Source organism: Lissotriton vulgaris, chromosome 1_1 (genome assembly GCF_964263255.1).
Source record: "Lissotriton vulgaris chromosome 1_1, aLisVul1.2, whole genome shotgun sequence".
Classification (NCBI taxonomy): Eukaryota; Metazoa; Chordata; class Amphibia; order Caudata; family Salamandridae; genus Lissotriton; species Lissotriton vulgaris.
Window position 1 is genome coordinate 542,713,927 of NC_141685.1, and position 22,641 is coordinate 542,736,567.

Genomic DNA, 22,641 nt, shown 5'->3' on the forward strand with positions numbered 1-22,641 from the left:
AAAATAATGTATTCAATGTTCCCTCGTCATCTTCCGTCGAAATTCCCCCTCACCGCTCTTACCTGCACGGGCTGCGGCAGTACTCATAATTTTATATGGTGCTATTCCAGACCTACAGGTCACGCTTGGTAGAGTGGTGTCTTTACTTTTAAACACTGATGCCATATTTTCTTTATTTGGAGTTTGTCCTGTGGAGCACTAGTTCTTAACGCTCAAATATTGATATACTAGTCTAGCCCATTCGCCTGGCAGATGTTTCACTTTAGGGTCTTGCATAGTGATATGCTGTTTGTTTGCATGGATTAAACTTCTCCCAGCCACAGGAATTAAAGTGCATAAAACCCAAATCCTAAGTGAAAGAGGTAAAATTTTAAATATAAAAGTGGACAGATCTTTTACTAGTAGGAGCAAAATGTGGATTTTGTTACCCGCCTACACACTGCATGGACTGATGCAACACTAGTAGCAACTGAATTACCCCAAAGGTAGTGTTCTAAAAAGACAAGTGGTACGCCAACCGTTCCATGCTTAATCACAAAGCATTTCCTTTTTCCATACTAAATACATTAACTCATGAAGAGATCGAGGGCTACCAATTAGCAATACATCACATTTTAAAACATCACCCGATTTATGAAGAAGAATGTATTGATTTAACTGAGTTTCTAAGAGTCTCCTTTGTTGCACTGACTTTAAGTACAACTTTCAATGCTACTGAAAATCAGAAATTTTGTAAAGAGGGGATGTTTTGTACGATAGGCCACCTGTTTAGCAACAGTCCTGCTTGAACAGCTGTACTCAAGCTCTTAGTGCGACCTACCTTTCACATGACGTTTGGCATGTGATGAGCTTCTGCTCTAACCTGGTCTCATCCCGTTGCAGCGAGTAAGTGTGAGGTCTACCTCTACATCACTATGTACATTTAAAATAAGCTACCCCTTTATTGCCTGGATTCCATCACTAGTTTTTACATGCTTACTTTTAGCAAAATTTGAATGTTTTACGCCTAGTCAAATACTGCACAAATTATATACTATTCAAAGTCCCTTTAAAAACGGAATCTCTACTATCACATAGGGAGGGGTAAGTAGCTTGCTTGAGAAAACCCCCATGACAAGTTATAGAAAAGTAGACACAAGTTCCAAAATTAGCACACAGGTTCTAGGAGCACGGGTTGACAACTCAAGGCTCCGGAACTTTCATACATGCTGCATACCAGCTGCTATCAGTCCCGTCTTGAAACATCACATGCTGACGAAGGACCAACTACAGAGAGCTCAGTCATTTGGGGATCATCATATAGCAGCTAGATTTCTGCAGCAGACATTTGTCAAGCACACCACTAGCAGAAAAACACAACCAGTCCACAACAATGTTAAACTTCTAGGAGGGGGTGGGCGCACACTGCCTCACACTCCAGCACACAGTTTGCCCCGATACATCATAATAAATGCAGAGCATGATAACACTTTCTTCGGTGTCGGGCTTTAGTTTTTCACCCTTGTTGGTGCAACCAGTGCTGTGTATCTCTAGACAAGTGTTTCAGGATAATGGTCCTTCAGTAGAGAGCAACACTTTTTGAGTGTACTGGAGATGCTGCCCAAAGTCTTCTCAGGTCTCGGTACCACTTGCTTGGTGCAGGTGCATCAACCAGAGCTCGTTAGCTCAAGGGAGCCTTTTCAAATAGGAGGGGGGTGGGCACACCCTGACTCACACTCCAGAACTCAGTTTGCCCCGATGCATCATAATAAATGCAGTGCATGTTAACACTTTTTTTGGTGTCCAGCTTTAGTTTTTCACCCTTGTTGGTGCAGCCATTGCTGTATATCTCTAGGCAAGTGTTTCAGGATAATTGTCATTCAGTAGAGATCAACACTTTATTGGGGGGTGCTGGAGATGTTAAACTTCTAGCTCACTTAGGACGCATCAAATTAGTGAAAATTGCAAATACAAACACTACTGCAATCACAGACAAACTTCACGATGTGTGGAGTAGGGAACAAGAGGCGCAGGGTTCTAGTAGCTAGCAGCCTCCAATATTAACCATTTCCCACAAAAGAGCTGCTCATAGTGTAGTGACCCTGTTAAGGTTACGACTGTTGTGAGCAAAGGCATCTCACAAAATGTGACAGACTGGTCTCACACACCACCTGGAGTCATGCTTCATCATTGACCAGTGCTCGCCCTCTAAAACCTTGGGTTGATAGAGGGCAGGCATACACCGGACAACAGGGATGCACTTCTAAACTAAGTGGGGGCCCGTGAGGATGTGAGTGAAAATAAAAACCATTAGTTATTTTAAATAATTAAATGTGACTAATAACTATATTAAACAGTGGACGGTGTGTGAGGAATTTGTCCCCTAACAGTCATGTAAATGGTCAATCCAAAGACTATTCAAATGACAAGAGTACAGACAATGCCATGGCTCCTACTTCATAGAAATATATGGGGCCACCAGCGGAAAAGGGGGATGTGAAAGAAAGTGAGTTACTACAGTGTTCCTAGTTTCAACTGTAAAATACGATTATTTTGCAAATTAACAATAACCTGAATGTCTCCTTAAATTAAAAAAAAGATTGTAAACGTTTTCTTCTTGCTATGACAAATGTGTCTCAGTGGCGAAATAAACCCACTGGGCCTGGACGCTTGAATTGTGAACAACTGTAAAAATACCTTATGAAGCATGTACTTGAGCAATGCCAATAGTTGGTTTATAAAAAATAAACTTCTAGTTCGCCGATGTTTCCAACGCATTTTGGTACTTTACAATTAGAACATGCTCACTTGCGCAAGGCTACTTGTTCTACACCGAGTCCACACTGAGTCACATTAACCATCTCCTAAACTTGGCCCAACACTTGTTTGAAAGGGCCATTGTAAATCTTTTCAATCAGTTTTGAGAAGTCGAAACATTTGAATGTTAAATACTATAGCCTTATAGCCCGCCGTGGCGGGCTACACCTATTAAAAGGCCCGCTGCAGCGTTAAAGGCCTGAGCCGAAGGCGAGGGACTATTAACAAGGCAGCAGGACTTTAATAGCTGGTATAGCCCAGCTACAAAGGGCTATAAGGCTATTAGAACATTCTGCCACTAGAGGTCCGAATGCTCTAACAAATTAAACAAAGGCTTTAGGGAGCGCAAAGGGATTGAAATTCCCTCAGGCTCTGAGCTGTGAACAAAGAAGCATTAGAATGTTGGAGCGCCGGGTTTATACCAGCCATTATAAGACCAGAGCTACTCCATTGTTTTCAATGGAGCTTCCAACATTCCAATGTCCTAATAAGCATTAGATAATTTGGAGACTGATGTGCAAAATAAGTTTGATCACAAGTGGGGCAACAAAAAAGGGAAAACATTGTCAACTTGCATTAATGACACTCCCAAAAGTCAACAGCCAAGACTAGATTGGGTTGGTAGTTGCTGCAAATAGGGTACATTTACCCCAACCAAAAGCATCAACATACTTGCCAAAAAGTAGAAAGAGAAACCTCCAGAAAATACTCCAGGGGAAAGCCAATTAAGCACATGGGGCAAAGTTGGAGCAGGATTGCCTGTGGTTCATAGCGATCTAATTTGCCAAACGGTCAAAATAATGAGACATGGTGCAGGGAGAAGACACTGAAGCCATACTCTTATGTGGTAAGGATCACTCAATCTGTGAAGGTGGAACTTGCATGGGAGGCTTCCCTTGTACCAAGAACTAGGAGCCCCAAATGTGGGACAATATAGGTTTGATATAGTGAACATGCTCACATCCACCTACAGAATGTTTTAAGGTACAAGTTGGTCACTGCTCATATATTCATGCATATTCTGAACAAGAACCAGGTTTGTGGATGTACAATAGCTCATAATTTAGGATGGAAAGTAAGGAAACCCCACATTGAATAAGCTTTACAACCAGAGCACTTTTTCAACATACCCAGTACTGGTTAAACTGTTACATTCATAATTTTAGTACATTTTGTATTTTATATAGCCTTTCCAACTTCCTGGTGGAAGGCGTTACTCTCCCTAACCTACTAATCAAATGCTACTGAACTACTAGAGCAAACGTTAGTATATCCTCAATGGATAGTACTCTACTCAAAAGGTATAATTGCAGATCCAGGGACGAGCAATACCACAAATTAACTCATACTACAAAACCACTAGTAACTTTCCAGTGCTCCCCAGATACTCATTTCTCTACACTTCAGCAGAAGTTCATTAACTGTGGATAATCACACATCAGGTTGTACAGCAAGAGGTAGAGAACAAAGTTGTGCATTAACCACACCTCCCGGACTTCTGGATTCACAAGTCAAACAGTGTGGCATACTTCAAATCCCAGTTAACTAAATGGCCACAAACAGCAGCTACAATAGGATTATAGCAGCATTCAAGTGGACATTCCCAATAGGTTATATTTATCAAACCCCACCATTTGCACTTTGTTCCTTCCCACAACTGATTTTCATTTGCACACATTTATTCTCATTAGTGAATATCTGGCTGTTAAGAATAAGTTTCCATTAGGGACTTTTTTTGTCTCGTGACTTAGTGCACCCAGAGAATCAAGAAAAATTAATGTGAAAACCTGGTCGGGTGCAACATTGTTCTTAATGTATTGTGAGAACTGTTTTTTATATGCATCCTCGTCTTCCTCCATTAAATAGCGGATGTAGTCTGCTACATTTGTTCCCAGGATATGCTTGCGGTGGACTTCGGCATTAAACTCTTTGCTTTCACAGTCATAGCCAGGGAACCGCTTTGTGCTGAAAAGAAAATTAAAGACCTTTCAGTACCAAACAGAAACAATCCAATAACAGCCCAAAAATTACTCTGGATCAGTCCGGTCTTGAAACTGAATATCATATGCAGGCAAAAAAAGAAAACAAAATAAACTACAGTCAGCTCAGTCAGTTTGGAATCATACAGCAGTGAAACAGTTCAACATTTTAACAGCAGAAGAAAATAATGGTCAAATATTTTGGTTCTGATAAATTGAACTGGTAAATCAAGTAATACAGAAGGGAGTACATAACTGTCAGCAACACATCTAATACAACTCATCACAAGCCTCAAGACAACCAAAACACCGAAATAACTATCTGAACAAAGACCCAAGACTCCTTTAAGTATCATCTGAAGAAACATTCCAAAGGACACTTATTGAGTTGACAATGCCCATGTGGATGTTCCAATAGTTGTTAGAAATATTCATCTCTTCGAGAAAGTTTGCCACAGGAGTCCAAGATGATCCTCATGGAATTAATCTCATCGAGAAAGACTTTGTCAATGACAATTTAAGTTTTGAAAATCTCCACTTCACAAGCTTGTGTAACGCAGTCCAAGTGATCACATTTCGCCGTGAGGTCGGTAGACCCGAAAGGAACATTTTTAGGCTGGATTTATCTGCCTTTTGGGTTAAGGCCTCTGAAATATGGGTTGCTGTATGTAGCTGGACTCCAAATTAATCCAAGTAGATGCCATTAAGCAGACAAATGGAAGAGTTGTAATATTGTGGCAGGAATGATTTCTTAAAAATTCTAAATAGGAAGAAGCACAGTTTGGTCTCAAATTCACCATTTTCTGCCACGGGCAATTTCACAACTGTTAAACGGCCACTGAGCCATCTTGGCAAGAAACAAATCATGTGGCAAAGCATAATCAAGTTAAAGTACTTGTCCACCAGTGTTAAAAAAAATATGGTCCTTGAGAGAGCTTTCAGATTTCAACTCCCAAATAGGCACGGAAAGGGAAAATAGGATGGAAAAAACCCACCCAGACAAAAGGGAGGGGCGGGGGGGGGGGAGAATAGAAAGAAACACAGCAGAGTGTTTGAGCCACCCTTGTAACCAGATCTGCGGTCATGTGTTTTAGTTAGTCCATGTAGAAACAATGCCATATTTCACCACATACACATTCAAGTTGCCTTTCCCCTTCACACAGTAACCTTTTACACACATTTGGGTGCGTGACCATGCTGGATCAGTTTCTCTGAAACTGCTTCGCTTTAAGATTCCACTGCGCGAAACCACAATCACGACTCCTTAACCATCATGTACAAGGAGTTGACATTGCGCAAATGTCATTCTATTTTTCATCCATAAGGTAACACAGATATCTATAAACCATAACTATGCTGGCCTGCCCGAGGACTCGCAAGGATGCTTTTCATTATAAATAAAAATGTATTTCCGGGATTAGGAAGAGGAGCGCTTTGTGTCATTGGTGAGGTCTCTACACGCAAAAGCTTTGGCCCAGCAACTTGCGGATATCTCTGCAACTAGTGTCCAGCTCGTGACCACGACGGGAGACTCACATTCTTTCCTTTCAGGTAACAGGGGTTGGATCATCCAGTACAGACACTCTTGGCAACACATGCACCCTAGACAATTCGGTATGGGGACGCACAGCAGCAGTACGCCAGATTTCTATAACATTTATATGTCTGCATATATACAAAGTTTTAGCACAATGATGGAACTTTTGATTGTGTTCACGGTCCTATTACTCATGGTGGCATTGAGCTAGCTGGCCTGTAGGAACAACATCCTGAGGGACTAGCACCATCCTTCCGTGAAGTGGAAACTTCGTGAAATGGTACCGCCAGTGATGGTTGGGTTCTTATTTTAATGGATCGCCCGAGTAGCTCAATCGTGCCTTCTCAGAGAACCCCACTCCCCTTCAAACTGGAGAAGCCAGTAGTAGTAGGGAATTCCTCCTCATATGAGTAGGTAACTCTTATGTATTGGCTGCATGCAGGTTAAGGTTACACCTTTAAATTCCTATTTTCCGCTGAGTACACCCACTCTGCAATTAATTTTTTATTTTGTCTGGAGATGTTACCTTGGCGTTTGAGGCACACAAAGATTTTTGGACAGGTGTTCTATTCTTAGGTTGCATTCCTGGCAGCAGACAGACATACAATTACCTCACACCTACTCTAAGGGTAAAAAACCAAATAACTATACTCCATATGAAAAAATAGAAATACCATTGGTTAAAGACACCCTTACACACACAACAGCAAGCGTTCGACTCAGCGCAATGCCTACCGTAGGGTGGAAGCTACACAACACAGATCAATGGAATCGTAAAGCAAGGACAAATGTAATACCAGACATCTGCAATACACATACAAAAAGTAAATTAAGTTTACATTTATTAGTGCAAAGGGTTTTAAACTGGTCATGATGGCTGGTGCAGAAAATACACTTCAAACTTCTAGTGTTGAGACTTTGTGCAAGATGGTATACAATTACCTATGGGGAATGGACAATCCACCATCCACTGCTCCCTTGAGGGCTCCAAAAACTTTGTTTCCAGTGGTGGTTCTGGCAAGGCCAGCATCCAGATAGCAAGTAAAGGCACCAGGTTGCCCATCTATGCTCTCCACGTTGTATTCATCACCGGTCACTTCCACTTGGCCTTCATAGATTTTGTCCAAGCCAAATTTATGGAGAATCTGAAAGACAGGAACAGATATTTTACATAACAGAATGCTTTAAAACACAATGAAGAGGAAACCACTTCAACTGAAAATCAGGAACATTAGTACACTGCAAGACAAATTCTGAAACATGCAAACTAGACTATTTCGATCCCAATTATCATTTCCCAATTTAAAGTACTGGTCTTATGGCACATACTTGAAATGTTCATAAATCTCATTTGTCTGTTGCGCAATATCCAATAGAACCTGCATTTCCCAAAGATTCTCCTTCCAGAGAATGACCTCTTACAGTGGGCTTCTTCCACATGTGGAAGGTCAATGCTTGAAGGTAGCAGGTGCTATGGAAGCCAACATAGCAAACAAAAGGGAATGCAATATTACCAGTGAAATGTTTTTAAACTCCACCACAGCGACAAGTCTCTACTGCCCCTGTTCAGCTTCAAGCAATTCGGAAAAGTTTCCACAAAGCCTTTTAAACCTCCTCCACAACATTAGCATCCAGTCTACCATAAATGAAGGCATTTGTCTAAGCAGTAGCTCCTAGCATTATATGCAGCTGTTCTGACACTACGCTAAACACCTAAATATCTGAAGTCATGAATCCACTGCCTTTTCCTCAACTGCAAATAGAGTATTCACTATTATATTCCAAACGTCTACTGAACCCAAAGATACTATCATCAGTATTGCACTCCAATATTTCCACAAGCTGGGTTTATGGTTCTGGTCAACCACATGAAAAGAAAATTGGCACCACTGGTAATGAGTAAACTGTGGGGAAGAATCTTAGAGTAAAATAACTTTACTACCACCCCAGCATGTTCGACTGATTCAGGGGACGTGGGCACTGTTAAGAGCTCTCATTTTAACAATGGAAACGGACGTCATCGAATTCCAACTTTCATTAAAAAAACGTTCTTTTACTACGCACATCCAGTTAAGAACCAGAGCCGCTTCAAATGATACAGCTTAGAGAAACTATACTCTGTCCAGTTATGGAACATCATTCCTAGGATAATTAAATTTAGTCAATCACTTCGCTTTCAGACCAAAGAAATCCATGTGCAGTAATTCTTAACCAGAAATGCTAAATCGTACCATACCAATATTTCATTGCACAGTACCTGTGTAATTCATAGCCAACTTCAGAACTGTCAACCATGCTAAAATGAAATTCAGCAAACTTTCAGCTCAATCGGTACTCATTGGAATTAAGCACCTCTGCCAGCTATCACTTTATATTTGTTAACTGTGCAAAACAGGTTTCAGAAATTGAACCATAACTTGCTCCATCAATAAATCTTAGATCCTCCGACTACTGTACTCTCAACAAAAGATGTCAACTGTGTCGATAAAATGACATTCACCCAGTTCAAACACTTGCCAGAATAAAACTCAAAGTTTCATATCTAATACTCGTGTTGCACCAACATTTTTTTTTAGCTAACTTAAGCTTGAAGAACCAACAACATTAATTTCCTATGTCAAAGATGTTTTTAATCATACTCCAGATTAAAGGCCACAATCTGGAACCATTCCCACCAGACACTCTTGACCAAATCATTGCCCTTTAAAGAATAGTCAGAAAACCTATTCACCTTTGGGACGTTTTGTAAACCGGATTACTCCAGTTCTTTAACCCCTTCGACGCTCATGATGAGCTCAGCTCGTCAGGAGTTACGCCTGTCGTACGCGGAACCGCAGGTTTTTTAAAAACTCAGCGCACAGCGGGAAAAGCCGCCGCACGTATGGTGTTAAATTGTTTTTAAACAAATAACCAACAGACCAACACAACTCAGCGACTAAGCATGCAGACTGATTGAACAAAGGACAGGGAGATCTAGTGTTAAAAGTCCTAGTAGATTGCATATTTATAACATTGGGTTCTTATGAGGACACAAAGCAAGTATTCTGTGTATACACAAAATCACCAGCATTCTGCTTACTACAGATAGCAACCATCAGTCATGTTTGCTTTTCTGTTCCGAAGACAGTAGCTGGTCTGGGAAAAACTAGTCTTACACAAAACTCCACAAGGTAGTCCCTTTAGTTACTTATTCTCCCACAGCAACTTCAGATTCCCTTACATAGGTGTACAAACAACATATTTTGCCTATTCAAACAACCCAGGAAGTTCATGACTTGTACAACTAACAGCAAATTCCTCTTGACTAACAGCGCAGGCAATGAAGCGGTCAGAGGTAGGGCAGAAGGCATGACTATCTGCAAGACTGCTGGTATTGACTAATAAAAGGCAACGGTCACCCAGATTCTTTTCTCCCTCTCCTCAGCCGCAGCAAATGCCCCATCCGCTCTTAAACTTGGTCTCAGCCGGGTGGCAGAGTGGATGCAGGCGAATCTCCTGAAGTTGAATGGAGATAAGACGGAGGTGTTCATTTTGGGCAAGCAGAAGCACCTCCGGAGCTCTGCGCACTGGCCCCCAGAAATGGACCCACCTCACCTTCCAGTGACCCAGGTTCGCAACCTTGGCTTTGTCCTGGATGACTCTCTCTCCATGCGACAGCAAGTGGTCAAGGTGGCAGCCACGTGTTTTTCCATCTTGGGTTTGCTTCGAAAAATATTATGGATGCTCCCAGAGGGGACCAGACGCTCAGTGGTCCAGGCTTTAATCACCTCCCGCCTGGACTACGGAAATGTTCTCTACCTCGGGGCCACCTTGGAGCTTCAGAGGAGACTTCAGCTCATTCAGAATTCAGCTGCTAGCCTCCTCTGTAAGGTCCCATAGAGATCCCCAATCTGCCCTTTTCTTAGAGACCTTCACTGGCTCCGCATCGCCAAGCGTGTCAAATTCAAGGCCCTTTGATTTATGCACAAAATCAAGCTAGGGTCAGCTCCAGTCTACCTCCAGGCTCTTGTCCAACAATATTATCCACCCAGTCATCTTAGATCATCAGCTAATGGCAATTTTCTGATTCCACACTTTAAATTGACGAGAAAGAGCGTCCGCCCATTCTGCTGTGCTGCCTCCAGGTTATGGAATTCTCTTCCGGCTACACTGAAACTCGAACCATCTTTGTTGAAATTCCGCAGAGACCTTAAAACCCGGCTCTTTTCTCAATAACAAGTGAGACGTGCAATCACTACTAATTTGGCGCCGGGAGACCCCCTGTGGGTAGCTGCGCACCCTATAAATTCAAATACAAAAACGGTGCAATCTCCTACGAATGTACCCATTATAGAATACAGAAAAAAATATATATACTTACACATTCCTAGAATTGACTATTGCCTACTAGACACATTATTGCAGAGTACCAGAAGAACGTTCTCTGGTCTTTAAACAGTGTGGTTCAAACTGAAAAATCAGCATGTTAAAGGCAATTGTTGAAAAAAACAGTTCCTGAAAAAAGTGAACTCCATATAGGCCAACAAAGCAGGAAATGCATTTTGTGTTACTAATAACTTTGGCGACGTTTGACAAATATCCATGAACCTTCTCCCAAAAAGGAGGAGGGGGGGGGGGGCGGGAGAAAGTCAAAACAAGCTGTCCCATCCATTTTCCAATAGGAACGTAAGAAAGCTACAGCCTAAACCGCGCTGCAGAGATTTACACCAAGTTTGGCGGAAAGCTAGATCTTGGTCCAGAAATGCTTTTTGTGAGTTGGTGTAAATCTGTTCAGTCGTTTTAAGCAATCCGTTCTCAACAACATTGTAGATCTACGGTCGTGAAGGCTCTGTATCCCAGGAGATCCGAGATCTGATTAGCTGCCATCACCTCAACCTCTGAGCCCTAAAGCAAAAGAGTGAGAAAGACAGAAAGGGGGGGTGGGGGGGGAAGGAGGGAGGGTAAGAATGCCTTGAACCCTTAGGTCTGATTACCAAATCCATTTGTTTATTTTGCTGCAATCAGTGGCAAAAAAACGCAACAAAAAACCAAGCTTGGTCTCCCACACTGGTTTCTTTAACGCCTTCGCTGCTAGGCCTCCCCCATGCTAAGCATTTTTCTTGGACTATTTGGGGTAGTTCACGCTTAGGCCCCTGTAACTTTTTGACCACAATAGGTATCCATGCCAAATTTGCACCCTTTCCTTCTAAAATCATGAGGATTTTAAAGACCAGAAATTAGCCAAAATAGAGGGAATTTCTTACCGCCCGATATCCCTACTCCATATCAAGGCAAAGATCCTGGCCAAGGTCCTGGCCAAGGCCCTAGCCAAGCCGCACATAACGGATCTGGTCCATCCAGACTAGGCCGGCTTTATGCCGCAGCGGGCTACCCGGCATAATATCAGGAGGGCCCAGGTCGCGATATCAGCCTCAGGGCGATTGGGGGTGCAAGTGGCGCTGTTTCTGGCCAACAGGGCATTTGACTCCCTAAGCTGGACCTATTTGCCTTGTTGTGACACCTGAACCTCGGCCCGCGCTTTTTGGAATATATCAGGCTGCTGTACACCAATCCCACAGCCGTGGGAGGGGTGTCTCACTCGCTCCAGGTCCAGCGGGGGACGCGGCAGGGGTGTCCCCTCTCCCCGTACCTGTTTGCGCTCGCCATGGAGCCTCTTGCGGCGTGGGTGCGTATAGATGCCCAGCTTAAAGGATTCCAGTGGTCGGCAGGCCACGCGGATCGAATTGCGCTCTACGCGGATGACGTGTTTTTTCTCACTGATGTCGACCGCTCTGGGCCACGGCTGCTGCACATATTGCAGATTTTTGGTGAAACGTCCGGCCTATTCATCCGAGCAAATCCACGCTGTGGACGTTGGGAGGTCCGCAGGCAGTGGGGGACTGGGCATCCGGCCTACAGCTAGCCACTGAAGGGGTGAAATACCTCGGTGTTTTCTTGACTGAAGACGCGGCCCTACCCCGAGAACGCAAACTTACTCCTGTATGGGACCGCACGCGTGAGGACTTTAAAGTATTGTCCAAGATGCCTCTGTCTATTATGGGACGGTCTGCCATCTTTAAAATGGTAGCACTCCCGCGCCTACTATATCAACTGCAGAACCATCCACATGCGGTTCCGCCTTAATGGTTTCAACGACTTAACTCGGTGCTGTGTGGCTTCCTGTGGGAGGGGGTACGTGGCGCGAGTGGCCTGCGCACGTGCTTCCTATCCACATATACAGGGGGGCTGGCTACGTCTGATGTGCCGTCATATTATCAGGCCTCACACCTGATACTTAACGAGTGGTGGTACACCGATAGAAGCGATCCGGCCTACGCGGTCGAAAGGGCCCTAATGGGAACCTCGTCCCTACATACACGCTTATACTCGGAGCCACTGAGATGGTCTCTTCCCCCTGCCACCCAGGTGGTTTTTCAGGTGTGGAGACAGGCCCTGCGCCACCCAGAACAAGCTCACCCAGGAAACACCGTTGTGGAACAATCGTAGGCTGCCTCAGATGTGCACGTTGATGGGCTTCCGGGGATGGGATGACATTGGCATCTCTACCTTGGGGGATGTTATGTCAGGCTGTGTCCTCAAGACATTTGAGACTCTGCGGAAGGAATTTGCCATGCCCCATACACAGTTTTAAAGGTATCTTCAGTTTCGCCACGCATTACTGCCGTATGTGGCGGGTCTGGAGCAACTCCTTGAGTTTAGCCCGCTTGAAGCCAAATTATTTATGGGTGAGTTGCCAGACAAGAAGCTGTCCTGCATTTACCAGACGCTTGTGCGAAATTGCTCCCCAGATCTGCAGCGCCTTAGGACCTCATGGGAACAGGATGTAGGCGAATTGGATGAAGAAGACTGGGTGGAGGCCTTAGAGGGTGCCCGGGGGGGCGGCGTTCTCCACACGCCTGCGACTCATCCAGTTCAGATACCTGCACCGCACCTACTACATCTGACAGACTGTGGAGAGCGGGCATGGTGAGGTTCCCCGATTGTTTGCGCTGCGGGATAGGGGTGGGTACCCCGATACATACAGTGTGGGAATGTAGAGCGCTGCAGAGATTTTGGAACGGGGTTCTTAGATGCCTGGAGGAGGTTCTGGCCTGGGAGATCCCTCGAAACCCTAAATTAGTATTGCTTCATGTTATGGCCGGGGTGGGGGGGGGGGGAAGTAATAGGCACAAGCAGCACCTACTATTACTGGGATTAACGCTGGCAAAACGAGACATCACAAGAGCATGGAAGGCGCCCCAGGCTCCACCACTGGCGGCCTGGAAGTACGGGCTGGACTTTTGTATGGGGCTTGAACTACCAGTCTTTGTCGCTAGGGGCTGCCCTCGAAAACACTTTAAGATCTGGAAACGATGGGCAGATTAAAGGGGTCTGGAGGTGGACCCTCCACCGGAGGAGGCGGCCCTTACAGCTCCAAGAAAGATTGAACTTTACGACATCACGAACAGTAACCGTGTGTACATAGCGTATATTGTTTATCACCTATAGGTGCTGAACAAAGCAAGCGGCAGTGCTCGGGGGTGGGGGGTGGTTTTGTTCATTTGGGGGTGGGGGGGGGGGGGTCTGTTGTGTTCTTTCCTTATGCTCCTATTTTTTTTTTTAAATCACTGAAGTGGATATTAGGACGATGATGATAGACTCGGTTACAGAGCTTTGCATACATACATAGTTATCTTCAGTCAATAAAATTTGTTTTTATAAAAAAAGGGAATTTTTATTCTAAAATGGGAAATGGGTGAAGCAGAAGAAAGTCCGTTTTTCCCCTCCAAATGGTATCAGCAAAGGGTTTGTGGTGCTGAAATCACCATCTTCCCAGCTTTCAACGATTGAAACTGGTCAGAAAACCAACATTTTTTACACAGTTTTGGCATTTTACTGGGATATAGCCTATTTTTGATGCTTTCAACCTTCTTCCAGTAATGGTAGAAATGGGTATGAAAGCTATACATTTCAGAAAAGTAAAAAAAAAATTCTGAATTCCGCAAGGGGTCATTTGTGTAGATCCGTCAAGGTTTGTTTATAAAAAAAAGTAGAGCTGAAAACAGGAATTGAAAAGGAGTTGAAAAAAATTGCCATTTGTGCTAACGTTTTCACCTATAACTTCTAAGTATGACAGATTTTTTTTAAAGGAATATACTGTTAAATTCGCTGGATCCTGGTTGTGGGAATATATAGGACTTGTAGGCTCACCAAGAAACCGAGGAACTCAGACAATAACTGACCAGCGTGTCTTGCAATGTTTTTTTATTGTATATATTAGAATTCATTTGGGAAAATAAAAACATTGAAAAATAAATAAATGAAAAAACATCGGTATAAAAAGATACCCGTGTATTTCCTAAATGGGAACAAAATAGAGTTTAGAAACAGCTATTTGCACATCTCTGAAATTGTGGGTACCCATACTAGCATGTGAATTATAGGACATTCTTCAAAGCGACTTTTTTTTACACATTCTGATATGAATCAGTGATCCCTCGAGGCATGGAATGGGACCACTCTTCATCAGGAATAAAATCTCCAAACATTCATCATAAGAACCTCCGCTCTAGAGCGGCACCTCGCCTCAAAATCTCATGATACAAGAAAAAACCATGGGTGGGACATCCTTCTCTGTTCAGCAGTCAAAATATGGAACTCTTTAACCCAACATAAGATACACAGACAACCACCTTATCTTCAGAAAAGCTTTATAAACTCTTCCCTCTGACTCTTCCCCTCAACATCCCTTTTTACTCATCCCAAGCCTCCCACTACTGCTATGACTTCCCCAACCCCCCCCAGAAAAATCTAAATCCTTTACTCTATCCCTCCATTATCCTTTTCTTTTTATTTGAGAAAAAAATGGCAATGTTAGGTCATTCAGTTATACAGCAAATATTATGCATTTACTCTTATACAATATTCATTGCTCGCCTTTGTTGCTAAGACATTACTTGCATCGTGCTTCACATGCATATATGTTCATGTATTCGTTTCTTGCACCTTAATACATTCCTGGGTCATTAGTCATTGTTGGTAATTCACATATTCCTCACCTATAGGTGTTCCAGCCCCCCACAGTTTTATCCACTTTTTTTGAACACCCTCTAAGTACATATACTGTCTTTTCTGCCACCATGGCCATATCCAGATCTTTGCCCCATTCCGATGTGATGGTGGAAGCTACCCCCAGTCTTTGGCTATATTCATTTTTGCCAGCAGTATTCCTAGTGTCGCCCATGTCTGTGCCATGGTGGTAAGATCCGTTGCCTCTTGGATGTTTAACAGGCATTGTTTGGGCTCCGGAGGGACAGGGTTTCCCGGGTACTCTCAATGGTGTTCATAACAGATTTCCAGTATTGCATTATGGAGGGGCAGATCCAGAGTGTGTAAAAGGAGTAACTAATTGACCCACATTGTCGGACAGTTGGGTATCTGCTTTTCCTATCTTATAGAGTGGTTCTAGTGTAATAAATTCTATGTAAGATTTAGAGCTGTACGAGGCGGAGCTTTGATGTAATCACTACCTCTCTGGGTGATGCTAATGCTTCTTGCCAAACAGTAACGTCTAGATCGCCTACCTCCTCCCCCCACTTCTCTCACAGCCTTTGCAAGGGGTCAGTCAAGTTAGTGATCTTTTGATATGTTAGCGAGACTGCTCTGGTATGTATATGATCGGTTAGCAATCTGTCCTCTAATGAAGAGGCCTCTGGCAGGGTAGTGCCAGGGGGGATTGCGGCCTCCAGGGCGTGTCTGACCTGGTGACAGCGGAATTGCTTCATGGGTGCAATCTCATACTGCTCCTGGAGCAGTGTGAAGGGGCTCATCTTTGCTCATGCCCAGAGATCGCCCACCCTTGTGATTCCTAGGTCGTCCCATCGCTTGAAGCCTGTGCTCTTCCCCAGCCAGCCCAATTTTATCTGTGACCCAGACGGGTGTTGCTAGAGTAATATTATGCCATCCCAGCTTTTTGCGCGTTAAGTTCATATCTGGAGTGTATGGTTCGTTGGGCCTGGGTTTTGTTGTAGAGTTCTCGAAACAATCCCTCCTTGCCCAACTCAATTCTATCAAGGCAGTGTGGGGAATATGCATCCATTGATTGATTACGGTCAATTGGGACGCCCAATAGTATGACTGTATGCTGGGGAGTGCGATGCCACCATCGTACCATGTCAGGTTTAGTCATAGCTATTCGAGCTGGTTTATTACCCCAGAGGAGTTTGGTGACTTCTGCGGCTCAGAAGAACTACTGTGGGACTAGGAAAGGCGTGTTTTGTAAGGCGTATAGAAACCTCAGGAGCGCCATCTCAAAGAGTGCTGCCCTCGCCAGGAGCGTGAGAGGCAGGGATTGCCAGTGTTTCGTATCTCTTTGTAGTTGTTGCAGAGGAGCTTGGAGGTTCAGTCATTAAGACCTCCGTATCATGGGCAATATGGATTCCCAAGTATTTAAAAGTATCCTTCACTATTTTTATATCTCAGCCTGTTAATAGCGTTGGTGGAGGCCCGTGCAGGACAGAGGACACATCCCAATTAATTGTATACCCAGAGTGTGTCCGATAGGAGCTACATATATCTAATAAACACGAGAGGGAACGCCTGGGAGAGGCCATATAGAGGCGATCTGCATACAGGGATAATTGATCCTCGTAGCTTTCCATCCAGCAAAGTCCACGAATGACCGGGTCCAGTCTTACCCAGGCCGCCAGAGGGTCTAGTATAATGGCAAAGAGGAGTGGTGATAACAGGCATCCCCATCTCTTGTCTCAGTGAAGTGGGAATTCTTAAGAGATATGCCCATTGGCTACTACATGCGCCATGGGAGTGGTATATAACAGCCTAACCCAGGAACAGAATTTAGGTTTGAACCCCATCTTTGTGAGGACGGCAAAGAGAAAAGGCCATTCGACCGCACCGAAGGCCATTCGCACATCCAGAGATAGAACAATCGCGTCGTCTTATATAGTATGTTTCCGTCCCAGCACGCCATGGAGGCGTCTCTGATTTCAAGGTGCATTTCTCCCCGGCATAAATCCAGATTGGTCTGGGTGGATCAAAGTAGCTAGATGCGGTGTCAATCTGGTGGCTTGGGTTTTAGCCAATATTTTGGCCTCTGAATTGATCAGAGATATTAGCATGTAGGCTGTGCATTCCCGAACTGATTTGTGTATGGCCACTAGCGCCTCCATCTATTGGTCCTGCGGGAGTCCACCCCCCCCCCCACCCCAGCCTTGTACATCGCCACTAGGTGGAGTTTAAGTGTCGTATTTAGTTTGTGCCATTCTATTGGGATACCATTGGGGCCTAGCGCCTTTCCTGGAATGTCGCTATTTCTTCTGCGGAAATTTAAGCTTCTAATAATTGGGATTATTCTTCTGAGAGCTGGAAAGTCTGATATCACGTAGGAAGTCCTCAGCCTTTTTTGGGTTATTGTAAGAATGGAGGTGTAAACCTGCTCGTATGGTTGTTCTAGAATGTCTACTACGTCTTGAGGATTTGATGTAATATCGCCAGTGGTGGTCTCGAGCTCTCCAATCCACCTGTCTGCCTTCTCTCGCTTGTCAAGCCAGGCCAATAGTTTGCCGGCTTTATCGCCGACTTCATATACAGTATGTTGAGTGGCAGGGTCGCGCTTTCACTTCCTCCCATAAATAGTTTGTCGATGGGCAGCTGTGTCAGGGGTCCTCCTCCTGGGCCCTCTCCAGGTTTCCTACACCCTGCTCAAGGGTCGTTAGTCTGGACTTTCCCTCTTTTGTGATTTGTTATGAGAGAGATCGCCTGTCCACAGAACACTCTTATATGCTTCCCCCAAGACTAGCGGGAGGAGACTGAGGGCTCGTTCTCTTGAAAATATTGTGCGGTGGTATCAGTCAGCCTCTTCTAAATGGTCTAATTTTATAGATACCCGGGTTAGATGGGGAATATGTGACTGTTTGTTGTGGCATGGCACGTGTAGAGAATGCTGACCAGGGAGTGATCTGACATGCCTCTCGATATAGGTGTGGTTTCTAGGAAGTTCCCGGTCTCACCTGCTGGTGGCAATATGTGATCTATTCTTGATAGGCTATTGCACGTGTCTGAAAAGTATGTATATTGTGGCGCCTGTGGGGAAGCGAAGTCGCCAGGTTTCTGTCCAACCCATGGTGTCCAGGAAATCTGCAAAGTTGGTGCGCGTCTAATGTTGTCTAGGGGGTGTCCAGTCTAAAGTATCATCCAGCGTGGCGCTGAAATAGCCCCCTATTAACAAGTTACCCTGCTGGAGCAGCAAGGCACCGAACACCTGTAATGCTAGCGAGTGAAGCGCGGGCCATATAACCTGAAACTACATTAAGCAACCTTCGCTCCCATTGGCACCATAGCGCTACGAAGCGGCCTTGATAGTCTGTATATGAATGTTTGATGATAATCTGGTGTTTTCTTTTAATGAGGACCCGACCCCCCTCAAATCCCGGAGCCGGTTGTAAACTCAGTGTAGCGCTAGCCTAAAACCCTATCTGTCAAGTGCTTTACACGTTGTTCCGGTTAGGTGGGTCTCTTGTATCAGAGACATTGTCTGTGCTTTACGCCTTCGATACTGCAGACCAGTCCCCGCTTGAGCTTATCTGGAGGCCCATTGACATTCCAGGATATGATGGGTAGGTGCTGTGGGCGTGCTATTACTGGATTAGCAGAGTCAGGTGACGTCATTATGGGTCGTATTGGTGACGTGTGCTACACAGTCTGGGTGCTTGTGTGGTAATGCCTGAGCAGTGTATACAAGTATAGAGAGTGCCATATAACATTGAAAAACAAAGAAACCATTTGAAACCAAACTTCCCCAATAAACCCTCAGTCCCACCTGCCTCCCAGCAAGACTGTTCAAGAACTACCCACCTCCCAAACTTTGAGGAGTGCCTATTTCCCATGACCCGGTACCTTCATGGGGGGGGGGAGGAAGGGGGAGTGATCTCCTTATTTTATTATCATAGCCGATCCAGACGTTTCTTCCAGTTCTCAGGAGGTCGGTACCGCAGTGCTGCCGTTGGTGTGTCTTCCCGGTTTACTGTGGTGCAAGACTTGACGCCATCTCTCCAGCCTCTGGAGTTAAGAACCATGTCTTCCCATCCTCCACTACTCTCAGCTTCACAGGGAAGAGCATAGAGTATTTAAGTTCACGATTCCGGAGTTCCTGTTCGATGGCAATGAAGCTTAGCTGTTTTTTGTCCACCGTAGCAGTGTAATCCGGAAAGATAGATCGTACTTTGCTGATACTCTAGCGGGGGGGGGGCGCTCTCTCAGTCTGCAGAATCAGGTATTGGAAGTTAAAAGTGTGCCAGTATGTACCATGGAGGCGCACCCGGCCTGGGTCTCCTCCCGGGAACATGGTGAGACCGTTCTACCGACAAATAGTCGGAGAGGCTTTTGGGCTGCAGGCAAGTCTTAATCAGGTCTCTCACAAAGAAGTCCACTGCGGGCCTCCCGTTCCCTCAGGCACTCCCACGATACGCACATTACTACAACAGGAGCTGCCCTCGTAGTCATCCAGCTTGGTCGCCATGGATCTTTCCATTTCTAGGTGCTTCATTTGTTTCTTCCGGGAAGGTGGTGTCCACGCACAATGCGGTTGATGTTTCTATGTCAGCTACTCGTGAACTGAGGTTTCTAAAGTCGGTGCGGATTAAGGGGGGTTCAGTAGCGATTGTATTTATGCAGGACTCCAGAGAAGTATGCACTTGAGTGTATACTTAATGTCCTGTAGCGTAATTTCCGTCACAGGTCCCTTCCCCGCCGCTTTGGTAGGGGGGCTATCCTGCAGGTATGGAGTACGCATTCTTTTCAAGCTTATTCAGCCGAATCACCTGCTGGCCGCAGCCTCCCATTGTGCTGTGGTTCCAAAGTTCAGCCCTTACTCGCTAGTCTGTTGTATTCACCGACGCCAGCCAGTGCAATCTTGCAAAGCAAGCGGCCTGTCGGGTTTCCTACCAACCAGCGGTCTTGCTGGGGTCACTGCAGTAGAGACAACCCAGTCTGTGATATGGGCCTTACCCCACCTCAGCATCGTGGGTGGTGGATCCCTGGGGCAGCAACAGTACAGCCAGGCTGTGTCTACAGGCACTGTGGAGCAGCCATGGTGCGCGCTCTGGGCACCAGGCCTGGTTGTCTGCGTTCTGCACCACCGGGCGGGATCCCGGCCGAGGATCTAACCCCAATGTCGTAGTAACTAGGGAATGTTGGACCTGCACAGGCTGGTCTCATGTGCATCTCTGACTCCTTGTAGCGGGCCCTCCTCCCAGTCTCAAGCGCACTTAACTGGGTTGTACGGTCTTACAAGCACTACTATTGCAGGGTCTGCCAAAGTCAATAATGGCGGATCTCCTCCGGTGTAGCCCGGTGCCATCCACTCCCTCACGGCGAATCAAGCGCCTCCACAGCTACCGGAATTGCACCGCGGAGGGGAGCAAGACCTCCCCTTGCCGTTTAAGCATGGTTTGGAGTACGGATGGATGTCCGGATAGCTGGTGGAGCCGCTGGAGGAACAGAGCTCACTTAGGAGACAGCCATCTATGCCCCTCCACTATCCCTTTCAATCAAAATAACAGACTAACATGTCCACTTCTCAAGTTTCACTATACTAAATTCACCACTAATCCTTCAAGGGTTCCAGAGTAGCATGCTACTTGACGAATAAAGGCTTCAACACCCCATCAGGGGTAACAAGAGCTATATAAAGGCAAACCCTTTTTCCTCTATCCCTCCACTATCCTTCGGAATCCAAATAACTGACTAACCTATCCACCACTCAAATGACTTTCATATTTCACTACACTAATTAAACAAATCCTTTATAGGTTCTGGAGTAGCATGCTACTCGTCGAAAAAGCGCTTTGACGCCTCATAGGGGGTAGTACGCACTATTTTATATATATATATATATATATATATATATATATATATATATGCAAATACAATACATTGTCTTAAAGTTGGAAGGCATAAATGCATTAAAAGTCAATAGGTAATAACAGGTGCTCTACAATTCTGTGTTCCTTTAAGTCTCCCGATTAAAAATGGTACCTCACTTGTGTGGTTAGGCCTAGTGCCCGTGACAGGAAACAGCTCAAAACGCAACGTGGACACCACATTTTCACAGTTAAAATGGACCCCTTTTATGCAAAGTGCCCATCTGTAGATTTTGAACCCTAGTACGGCAGGCACCTAGGGAAATCTGGCAAACCTATACATTTTTTAAAACTAGACACCCAGGGGAATCCAGGATGTAGCTTTCACCAAGTTATGTTACCCAGAATCCCTTGCAAACCTCAAACTTTGTCCCCCCCAAAAAATCCAAAAAAATATCCCCCGCCCCCACACATTTGTGAAGGGAAGTTCTGGAATCTGCATGGGTCAACAAACTTCCACCAACCCCGCATTTTTCAAAGTCTCCCGATAAAAATGCACTTCACTCGTGTGGGTGGGTTAAGTACCAGTGACAAGCAGGGGTCCAAAACATTGTGGAAACATTAGAATTACCTATGACAAAACGACTTAAACTGGCTCAGCGGCCATCTAGGGAAACCTACCAAACCCACAAATTTCTGAAAACTAGACACCCTGGGAAGTCAAGTGAGGTACGATTATGTGGATCCCCAACTTTATCCTACCCAGAATCCCCTGCAAAACCTCAAATTTAACTGGAAAAAAAATACATTTTCCACATATGTATGTGTGGAATCACTGACGGCACAAAGGTCCTACCACCTAGAGTTTCCCTTGGTCTCAAGAGTAAAATGATGTGTCACTTGTGTGGCTGTCCAATGCAGAATCAGCTAAAAACTTTCCCTAGATGGCAATCGAGCCCAAGCCCAAAAAGCAGGTGCCCCCCCCTTGCAAAACCAGGTTGTTTTCAGAACATGGGGCATCTGCGTTTTTGGTCCCGGGGTAGTCAGCCATCTAGGGAAACTTACCACAACCACACATTTCTGAAAACTAGACACCCAGGGAGTCCAGGAAAGTGTGACCCCTCTAAAGTTTTCCTACCCAGAAGCCCCATAACACGTCAAATTTTGCAGGAAAAAAAAATCCACATTTTTCTCAAATTTCTGTGTGGGAAAGTTGTGGTATCACCAGGCTGACACAAATTTCCTACCGCCAAGTGGGACCTCACTAGTCACAAAACGACCTGTTTTTGCAAGGGGGTAACCTAGGTTTTTGGTCGCAGGCTCAGCAGCCAGCTAGGGAAACCTACCAAAACCACACATTTCTGAAAACTAGACACCCTGGGGAGTATAGGGAGGTATGGCTTGTGTGGATACTGGAACGTTGCCCTACCCAGAATCCCCTGAGAACCACAAATTTAGCCGAAAAAATTTA

General features: G+C 45.0%; 1 protein-coding gene and 1 non-coding gene across 3 annotated transcripts in view; both read right to left on the minus strand.

Moving 5' to 3' along the window:
- The window catches only part of RPL5 (ribosomal protein L5), a 33,875-nt gene that overhangs the window by 2,074 nt on the left and 9,160 nt on the right, over positions 1 to 22,641 (minus strand). For both annotated transcript variants that reach the window (XM_086953927.1, XM_086953928.1), the window contains 2 exons: positions 7,255 to 7,457; positions 4,584 to 4,761 (listed from right to left, as the gene is read on the minus strand). In XM_086953927.1, coding sequence (XP_086810053.1) covers positions 4,584 to 4,761; positions 7,255 to 7,457 — 381 coding nt within the window. The remainder of the gene's footprint in view (positions 1 to 4,583; positions 4,762 to 7,254; positions 7,458 to 22,641) is intronic.
- Positions 1,219 to 1,304, minus strand: LOC147747458 (small nucleolar RNA SNORD21). Its single transcript, XR_015300481.1, has one exon. It is a non-coding gene; the product is annotated as a small nucleolar RNA SNORD21 (small nucleolar RNA).